The 10,501-nt window shown below is 38.5% G+C and overlaps 1 protein-coding gene across 2 annotated transcripts; it reads left to right on the top strand.

Moving 5' to 3' along the window:
* Window positions 1-5,429: 5,429 nt before the first annotated feature.
* LOC103720031 (cyclic pyranopterin monophosphate synthase) lies at window positions 5,430-10,311 on the top strand. Of its 2 annotated transcripts, XM_017841081.5 has the most exons (3): window positions 5,667-5,805; window positions 5,889-5,970; window positions 9,577-10,311. In XM_017841081.5, exon 3 carries the CDS (start codon window positions 9,580-9,582, stop codon window positions 10,144-10,146), a length of 567 nt encoding a protein of 188 aa, XP_017696570.1. In that variant the 5' UTR covers window positions 5,667-5,805; window positions 5,889-5,970; window positions 9,577-9,579; the 3' UTR covers window positions 10,147-10,311. The 2 variants fall into 2 exon arrangements, with proteins under 2 accessions (XP_088565387.1, XP_017696570.1); XM_088709261.2 differs by having other exon boundaries at window positions 5,430-5,970.
* Window positions 10,312-10,501: the final 190 nt, after the last annotated feature.

Here is a 10,501-nt window from a genome sequence, read left to right on the forward strand (position 1 = left end):
CAACAAGCGGTCTAATGCCGGCGGGCAGCCGGTGCAAGCAAAAGCGACAGGCAAAAGACACGGTCTCTCGTTAACCCAAAAAAAAAAAAGGGGAAATTACTTTCCATCCCTCTAAAGACTCCACTGCAACAAAAAGTTCTTGTTAATTAAATCTAAAACATTCGGTCCAGAAACTTTCCAAACTGTAATTCCCGATCCCTGAGCCTCTTTTATTTTGAAATAAGATACCGAAAATGCCCCTTTCCTCATGATCTCCCATCCTTCCGAAGAAGAAGAATTTCAGAGGCTTTCCAAACTGTAATCTCCCAGCCGCGGCTGCTGCCGACCGCGGCCTGCCCCCTCCCGCGGCCGCCGCCGGCCCGGCTCGCCTCCTCCCGAGCCCCCTCCCGCGGCCGCGCCGCCGAGAATGCCTCCGCCCCTGCCCCCATGGTGGGAAGGTGCCGAAGAAGAGGAAGAAGGGCGCCGTCCCGCGTCCTGCGGCTGTCGCTGGCCACGGCCCGCCCTCCTCTAGCGTCCGCCGTGGCCCAGTCCCTTTCCGGCGCCGCCGGCCTTGCGGGAAGAGAAGAAAGAAGAAGAAGGGAAGAAGAGAAGAAAAAAAAGAAAAAGAAAAGAAAAAGTTTGAACTGGGGTCGACTCGCTCACTTCTACAACAATTTTCTAAGAACACTTAACTGTGTGCACAGTCCTGTTAACTGTGTTCGCAGACAACTTAACTGTATACCGCCAGCTCGCGGAAGGAGAAAAAAGAAGAAAGAAGAAGAAGGGAAGAAGAGAAGAAAAAAAAAGAAAAAAAAAGGAAGAAAAAAAAGGAAAAAATAAAAATAAAGTTAAATAAACTTGGAACACAATTAAATAAGTTTGGAACACACTTAATCTAACATGACACACAGTTAAATAAGCTTGGAACATATTTAAATCATCCTGGAACACACTTATTCTACCCTGGAACACAGTTATTTCGACTGTGCACACAGTTAAGTGTTATTAGAAAATTATTATAGACTTATGCTGAGCTGGGGTCGAGCTGGGGTCGACCCCTGAAGAGCTGGGGTCGACCCCTAAAGAGCTGGAGTCGACCCCTGAAATCAGGCAGAAAAACAGCTCTCTGGAAGGCCTGAGAGAGTCGACTCCAGGTAAGCAGGGGTCGACTCCAGGTGAGCAGGGGTCGACCCCAGGTCTGTGAACACAGTTAAGTTGTCAGTGAACACAGTTAACTTGTCTAGGAACACAGTTAAGTTGTCTGTGAACACAATTAACTTGTCTAGGAACACAGTTGTTTAGGAACACAGTTAAGTTGTTTGGGAATACAGTTAACTTGTCTGGGAACACAGTTAAGTTGTCTAGGAACACAGTTAATTTGTCTAGGAACATAGTTGTTTAGGAACACAGTTAAATTGTTTGGGAATACAGTTAACTTGTCTAGGAATACAGTTAACTTGTCTAGGAACACAGTTGTCTAGGAACACAGTTAAGTTGTCTGTGAACACAGTTAAGTTGTTTAGGAACACAGTTATCTAAGAATACAGTTAAGTTGTTTGGGAACACAGTTAATTTGCCTAGGAACATAGTTGTCTAGGAACACAGTTAAGTTGTCTGTAAACACAGTTAACTTGTCTAGGAACACAGTTAAGTTGTTTGGGAATACAGTTAACTTGTCTAGGAACACAGTTAACTTATCTAGGAACACAGTTAATTTGTCTAGGAACATAGTTGTCTAGGAACACAGTTAAGTTGTCTGTGAACACAGTTAACTTGTCTAGGAACACAGTTAAGTTGTTTGGGAACACAGTTAACTTGTCTAGGAACACAGTTAAGTTGTCTGTGAACACAGTTAACTTGTCTAGGAACACAGTTAAGTTGTTTGAGAATACAGTTAACTTGTCTAGGAACACAGTTAACTTGTCTAGGAACACAGTTGTCTAGGAACACAGTTAAGTTGTCTGTGAACACAGTTAACTTGTCTAGGAACACAGTTGTCTAGGAACACAGTTAAGTTGTTTGGGAACACAGTTAACTTGTCTAGGAACACAGTTAACTTGTCTGTGAACATAGTTGTCTAGGAACACAGTTAAGTTGTCTGTGAACACAGTTAACTTATCTAGGAACACAGTTAAGTTGTTTGGGAACACAGTTAACTTGTCTAGGAACACAGTTGTCTAGGAACACAGTTCAGTTGTTTGGGAACACAGTTAACTTGTCTAGGAACACAGTTGTCTAAAAACATACTTAAGTTGTCTAGGAACACAGTTAACTTGTTTGTGAACACAGTTAACTTGTCTAGGAAAGCCTGAGAGTCGACTCCAGACGAGCAGGGGTCGACTCGTGCTGTTAAGGGGTCGACTCCAGGTCTGTGAACACAGTTAAGTTGTCTGTGAACACAGTTAACTTGTCTAGGAACACAGTTAACTTTATTTTTATTTTTATTTTATTTTATTTTCTTCTTTTTCTTTCATTTTCTTTTTTTTTCTTTTCATTTTCTTTTTTTTTCTTCTCTTCTTCCCTTCTCCTTCTTTCTTCTTCCTTCTCCTCTCGCGAGGCCGGCAGCTACGGAAGGGGGTCGGACGGTGGCGGCCGCAGGATGGGGCCACCGGGGGGGGGCAGCGGCTCCTCTTCTTCGGCACCTCCCCACCGTGGGGGCGGAGGTATTCCCGGCGGCGCGGAAGGGGGCAGCGGGTGCGGGAGGGGGCGGGCTGTGGCCGACGGCAAGCGCGGGAGGGGGCGGGCTGGGGCCAGCGGCAGGCGCGGGAGGGGGCGGGCCGTGGCTGGCGGCTGCCTTTTTCTTCTCATTCTTCGGTGGGAATGGGAGAGGCGGGGGCATTTTTGTCCCATAAAGCAATATTGAAATATATATGGACCGGTTGTTAAACAACCGGTCAACAGGAATTTAATGTTAAAGTTCGGTCAATAAATGGACCGCTGAGCAAGTTCCAAAAAAAAAAAAAAAAAAAAAAAAAAAAAAAAAAAAAAAAAAAAAAAAAAAGACACGGTCTCGCGGTCGTAGGGATGCCGTACGGAAATTGCGGGAGTTTGGAAAGCTGAACCATGCCAATTGCTGCCTTCACAGCAATCGCAGGATTTTTCCAAGAATCTATCACGCATCTCATATTTCCTTTACGCAAGGGTCTCGTACTTCTCAACGTACCAAGGAAAAGTCTTACCGCAAAGGACGCCAGAGACGTCGAGCAATTGTAATGTAATGTAGAGGCAAAGCTGATGGTGGATCCAAATTGGAATTTCAGCAACTCTTAACAAAGTCAGGAGATAAAGCACAATTCCAAAATTTTCAAAAATTGAAATACCAGAAGAGGATTTCAGAAGAAAAATATAATTGTTTTATCAATACGAAGTAACGAAGATTCAGCATCTTCTTTTTTATATTTTTATAGATTTGATATGAATTTTTAATACTAGGACAGAATTACCCTTGATCAAGTTATAATATTAATTGTTTATTCTATATGTTTGGTAGTGATGAATTTTACACTATGTTCTTGAACTTTGTTCTTTATATAAACGTTGTTCTTAATAACTTGTGTAAAAGGTAACAAAAATTTTTTGTCAGGTTTTCAAAGGGCTAGGATCGTCCTTCCACACTAGCTCAACGACCCACAATGTTGACTCATATTGTACAAGTTCTTTAAAGAATTTGCATAAAGTTATGAATAGCTAATCATTAATATAGTAAAAAAACTTACTTAGATTTCGTACAAAATTGTGAATACGAGCTTTATAATCTCTTTATTTATTAAGCTACAATAAGTTGTATTATTAGTTATTTATCTACATATTTGTTATCAATCATTTTATAAACTAGTTATCATATAAGGTTTGTTTTAATCTCTCTTACAAAGTTATGTAAGCCTGTTCAAAATTTATAAAGAGATGTTGAAAACTTGGGTTAATTTTCACCATGCCAATATGGCGGGGCAAGAAAATTCAATATGGAAGGGCTAGGAGTATTTTTGTTCAAATTTTGAAAAACTATATTACATCTATAAAAGAAATAATTTGCACGATGAAAAGGAGGAAGCATTTTTCTTACAAAATCCTTACATGAGAAATCACATGTTTGAATAAATTTTGAAGTAGCAAAAGGCTTAGATTATTGATCTATGATCTCCTTCTTCTTCTGGCATGATCAAGATAAGCTCACACAAGATAGGCAGCTTCGGTCGTATTGTAATTAAAATGAGTCATGCTAAGATTATTTATTCTGCATGAAACTCATGGCAATGATTTGTATGGATTTCATATCTACTTTTAGCTAAGCTTCATTCTCACCTTATAGTTGGGTTTTATAATCTTTATCTAGAACATATAAATATTTAATTGAAAACATGATTTTTTTAAAAATTGTGAATTATAATTGAAATATCATATAATACATAACATCTCTCTACTTATTTGCAATTTGGGCTTAATCATGTTGCATGCATTCGATCTGGGGCGAGTCTTAATCTCGACGTGTGTATATGTGAGCATAATTTATATTTTTTGCTATGTTCTGAATTAAACTTTCTCACCAATTTAGCTCAAGTACCAATTAAAGGATCATGTTGGACAAAATAGATACTACTGACAAATTACACTTGTTTAACAAATATACAAGTACTGAGCCCAAGTTACAAGTTCCTAATGAAGACTCTCTATAATGTAGTGCAAGTTCCACAATCTAGTCCTTTTAATAGAGGGAAACTATGATAAGAGCCTCATAAAAAGAAAGAAGTGTGCTATCAGGTTGTATAGAAAAAAATTAATTCACATTATAAAAAAGAGTGCCAGTGAAGGCTAATCACATGCAAAATAGGCATGGATATTGAAATTGATCAAATTCAGGCTCGGTGGAGCTTGGGTTGACAATATTTTGATTGTCAATACGGTGTAATCAAACAATACATTAACTTTTTTTTTGTCGGAGATACCCATCAAACTCCCATTTTATGTTTTGATTATTAAAAATGGATATGGAGGAAAACTATCACATGAAGACATCACCGAAAATATCCAAAGTAATTGGTTTCTAGAGATAAAATTTAGGAATCAAAAAATAATAGATGGATGTGCTACATAATGGCTTAGTAGCAAGCTTATAAATCAATTATGAACAACACACACTTCAAATATTCTAGATCAAGTATAAAATTTCAATTCATTAAAATTTTTCCACTAGAATTCTGGTGATATTGCAGATATAAACAATCTAGTCATCAACTAATTCCTTCCCCAAGACTATTTTGTGATGGGAGCAAGGATGTTGCAGTGGAAATATCAATTTTTTTTTTTCTTTTCTTTTTGCATTCCTAAGAAAAATATTTATCATTTAAACGACAACCTCAACCGATTAACCCATGTCTGTTAAGTAAAATCCCTAAACCGATTAACCTCAATCCATCGCCACCTTATAAAGGTAATGAACACGAACCCAGAATGAGATAAACTAGGGGATCGGGTTAGGGTCCGCATCAATCAGGTTGGATCTGAGCCATCGTATCTCCGTCGTTAGGGTTGTGCGATGCTTGGGGGTTTCGCAGGTGCCTGCGATCTAGAAAAAGCCATCGTCCCCCATCCCCGCATCAGTCCAAAGTCCAAACCCTTCCCTCCCACCCGTTCCGCTTCCCAGATCCTCCGGCAAGGCCGGCCTCGTTTTGGTCTCCCCCGGTGTTCGGCAGGATTCCGTCCACCCAATTTGGCGGAGAGCGATCTCTCTCTCTCTCTCTCTCTCTCTCTCTCTCTCTAAATCTAATAGAGCATTGTTGGAAGCTAGATAGATTTTGTTATTGCCGTTTCGAGTATTTGTGCGACTTAGTTGAGTATTCTTCTTGCAGCATCTAATTTTACTTAGATTGTCCAATTGGGTAATTTTTTTCTCTGCCATCGATGCTGCTTAGGCAACTGAGAGTCCATCATTCTCTAGGGAGACGCTTCATCAGTAATAGTAGTTATGATCTTGCAATATCCGAGCTCAATAAGGTAAATCTCGTTATTTTTTCATTTGTGTGAATATTGTACTTGTCCATTGAATTAATTTTTATCGTCTTAAGATGTCTTGATCATTAATGTCAAATTTGTGATATCATATTTGGATTCTGCTTTCCTGTCGGAAAAAATCGAAGCATGATCTTTCCTCTCCCATATCTCAATGATGATAGAATCCGGTATCCAGTTTCACATTATACATGTAATTTATAAGGAGTTTCATGTATGTATGTATTTTTGTCATGTTGTATTTGATTGTGGATGAGTTCTGGGAACTTTGTCGAAGCATTCCTGCAATCACTTAGTACTAGCGATAATATTGGTGCTGGCCAGTGCTGATATTTAGGCAAAAGCAATTAGTATTTATACTCTGGAAGACCATTGTGAGGCATTATATGACAGGTACAAGGTAGGGATGCAGTATTGTGAAGAACTAAAGATGATTCTCTAAAGAGACTTGCAGCTAGACAAGCTGCTCTCTTGTAGATGATCCCCAGCAGTTAGATGAGAGATGACAAAAGTATGCAGATTAGCGTTTTTGTTGTAGCAGAAAACTATATCTCAAGTAACCATATTCATTGGGTACAAGGTAGAGATGCAATATTCTAAAGATGTTTCTCTAAAGAGACTTGCGGCCAGACAAGCTGCTATCTTGTAGATGATCCCTGACAGTTAGATGAGAGATGACATAAGTCTGCAGATTATCATTTTTGTTGTAGCAGAAAACTGTATCTCTAGTAACCATATTCATTTCTAGCCTTATTGTTATATATCACAAATTCAACCCAGCTGTTTTTTTTTCTACTTACAGTCTTGCATTATAGACCCTCTATATTTTTTTTTCCTGACGAGAATCCTAGACCCTTTATATGATCGTACATTTTGACCTATTAGAGATAGTTATATGATCATAGTTGCGCAGACATGGATTTGAGAATCAGATTTGGACATGTATCTAAGTTTTTGACTTGGCAAGAGGGAAAAAGAAGATTGGGATACATAAGATAATTTATAATTTAACTAAATTATATATTGTATTTGTTTAGACATTAAAAAGAAATATTAAGAAAAATTTGTTTGTTCAAACTTTCCAATTAACTTCAAAATATAAGATAATATTTGGCAAAGTTATTCCAATGCCGACATCCTTGGCCAATTATTAGAAAGAATGAGTACTTACTTCTAACATGAAAATGGAGGGTCTAACTTGTTGTTGGAAGAGCTAAACCATCCGCTAATTTTTAAAAGAGGCAACCACATAACTTAATAAGTATCCAAGTGTCATATATATATATATATATATATATATATATACGACTTAGATATGTATCCAATACGGTTTTGTAGTCCCAGATGCAAGTGTCTAGGAACCACAATATGTGATAGCTTTACAACTTTGTATGTCTATTATGACACATACATGTTCAATTAGCTATATATTGATATATACTCCCTATGATTTCCTATGCAAGAGTGTACACAGGTAGTTGTGCATATTATATTCATGCATATACACCTATTATGGTCTCAAGTTCAATGGATGGAAGTCCTACAACTGTATTATAGCCTTATAAGCACTGATACAACTCCAATGCAAAGCTTCAAAGACTTATGAGACTTGACCATTCGTACGTGATGGATTGGATCTTTGCTGTGAGAATATTCCTGTCTATTGCCTGAGCTTGATGCCAATGGTTGCAACAAAGGCTGTTGAATGTTGAAACTTCTTATTGCATTTATACAGATCTTTAAATCCTTCTTAGATTGCTAGAAGGATGCTGGACTTTGAGGGTCTCCTATGGAAAATTTTAGTCGGGTGACTAGTTCACCTGTTTTTTCCCTTTTCTTTTATGTCTCACCCTCCAGCTGCTACCAAGGAACAATTATACCTTTTCGATGATTATCAAGGTGAGTGAAGCCTCCCATGAGGGCAGCAGTTCTTTTCCTCTCTAGCAACCCCTATTTCTGGCTGATCCCAACATTATAAAACTTGATTAAATTGCGTCCTTCTTGTTTAGCCACTTGTTGCTCTGTTGGGCCTCCTTAAACCTCTCTTCTTTCTCCCTATTTCCTTGTGGAATTTTAGATTTGTAGGCCTGATCTTGATCATCCATTTATCATATTTATGGGTCATGGACAATAATTTGTTAATCCTCCATCTTCAGTGTCCTAAACAATAGCCAGCAATATCCCCATTCAAATCTCATTTGAGAATTATTTTAACCTTTTAACCCACTGTAATAACATATCCTTTTCCCTTTCTAGGTTGTTGCTCCTGGTTTGGAAGCTATTCCTTTGATTTTAGTGTATGAGACCTGCTCGTGGATTCCACTAAATGAAAGCCATCATGTACTCCACTACCATTATGGCGAAGTTTCCCCGTTGCTCCTCTTAAACTACTATTTTACCTTATTTGTGATAGTTTTCTTCATTTTCCAAGATTGTGAAAGAGTCGTAGGCCCAATACCTTTTTAGTTTCTTGCATACACCTTGGTTGCCCTACCATTAGCACATAGTGGCAACTGGCATCCCTTGTCCTAGAGTAGCTGGTTCTTAAGAGCCCTGCATCTGTTTTGAGGGACCTAACTGCTTCTGTGAGTTCATGTTATTCTCATCTCTTGCTGCATGCAATATCCATCTTACTAGGGAAATTGCTTTTTTAAGCATTAGGGTGGGGGGGGTGGGGTTGGTTATTATGCTTTCTTATGTGCTTCTTCAAGTTTAAAAACCCCTGTTAGCATGTTTTTGTGCCTCAGTACTTGGCATGCTTATTCAATTATCAACGCTGCACTCTATTTAACTTCTCATGACTGACTATTCTCTGAGTGATCCACTGTCCAAGAGAAATGATCATCACCTAGTAACGTCTAATATCACATGCAATCTAGCATTTTGCTTGTGAATGACTGCTACATCCATTGATATATTAGAATTCTTTACATTTTAGCACATTATCGATGAAAAGTCACTGGCTATCTTTCTTTTTTCTTTTCTTTTTTTTCTTATGTGTGCATACATGCCTTGTTACTTTACAAGTTCTCCCTTGGATCTCTTTTGATGTTTGCGATAGTTTTCATTACATTAGATTTGTAAAAATATAAGATTTGCAGTAATTTCTTTTTATACCTATTATTTAGTGGGTGCACATCTCTATGGCTATTCTATCTGTCAAAAACTCATCCCATGTGTATAGGGTAACAATTCTCTTCTCCAAGCGTGCATGTTCTAAGCAATTTAAGACTGTAATCAAGTAATAGCTAATTAACAAATATAACCATCTAAGTATTTGAAGAACAAATGAACTAAACTCTCACAGTAGTCTAGTACAGAGCCAATGACAGTGTTAAATATGATGATTTTAGTCTCGTCGTGTTCTCACATTAGGACAGGAGACCTTGCTTATTGATAAAACATTATCATTGATTGGTTACACAAAAATAGCAATGTTTTTAGATCAATTGATGAATTAGTTTGAATTATAAAACTTACTTGGTTCAGTTTGGCTACTAACCACATATATGCACATTTATGTCCTTCTATCATCTTACTGGATTTACTACCAGATTCTTGTGACATTCTCAACTGCATTCGCATATTCAGGAAATGAAATCAATCTTTGGTGAACCTCCAGATGGTTTCAGTTCAAGTGCTTCTCAAGAGTCTCATTTCATTCCCACCGGATCTGGTGAAAGCCATCAAGGTCTCAGTCATGTTGATGGTAGTGGGCAGGCCAGGATGGTGGATGTTTCCTCAAAAGAAGATAGCAAAAGAGTCGCTGTGGCTGCTTGCAAAGTTCTTCTAGGCCAAAAGGCATTTCATTTGGTTGCTTCTAACCAGGTAGCAAAAGGAGATGTGCTGAATGTGGCAAAGATTGCTGGAATTAATGGAGCAAAGCAGACAAGCAGCCTCATCCCATTGTGCCACAACATCAGCCTTACCCATATTCGTGTTGATCTTGCACTTAATGAGAAAGACTTCAGTGTGGAGATAGAAGGGGAAGCTGCAACAACAGGGAAGACAGGTGTGGAGATGGAAGCAATGACGGCGGTGGCTGTTGCTGGCCTCACAGTATACGACATGTGCAAAGCTGCTTCGAAGGACATTTCTATCACCGAAATTCATCTGGAACGTAAGACCGGAGGAAAGAGTGGGGACTGGTCCAGAAGATAGTGATTAACTGTCTTGTTGGTCACCATCTTTTTGTGTTTGAGGATGAGAGAAATGAAAGTTATGTACCATCGTATGGCATGAATTTTACATTAAGGCATAATGCCCGTTACATTAAACGGGAACGCTGTTTCCCTATTAATAGCTAAGTCATGTTTAGTGAGTCAAGATTATCTCTGCCATTTTTCATTCACATTTCCGAAATCCTCCAGCAACTCATTAGAATGCTGTTGTGATGGGAAAAAAAATTACAGCATGTTTGTAATCTTTGAGAAGATCGCCAAAGAAATTATAGATTTCCTTGAATGCTCTCCCTGCTACAGGAGAATAGTCTTTGAGAATACTACCTTATGACTGT

This window comes from Phoenix dactylifera, chromosome 12 (genome assembly GCF_051530095.1).
Source record: "Phoenix dactylifera cultivar Ajwa chromosome 12, Ajwa_hap1_PhDact_Kaust_v1.1, whole genome shotgun sequence".
In the NCBI taxonomy this organism is placed as follows: domain Eukaryota; kingdom Viridiplantae; phylum Streptophyta; class Magnoliopsida; order Arecales; family Arecaceae; genus Phoenix; species Phoenix dactylifera.

Excerpts from the sequence above, each read along its gene's own strand:
- LOC103720031 (XM_088709261.2), top strand. The coding sequence starts at position 5,878 with ATGCTGCTTAGGCAACTGAGAGTCCATCATTCTCTAGGGAGACGCTTC. Across the intron at positions 5,971-9,576 it reads CAATATCCGAGCTCAATAAG|GAAATGAAATCAATCTTTGG; the intron begins GTAAATCTCGTT and ends TCGCATATTCAG.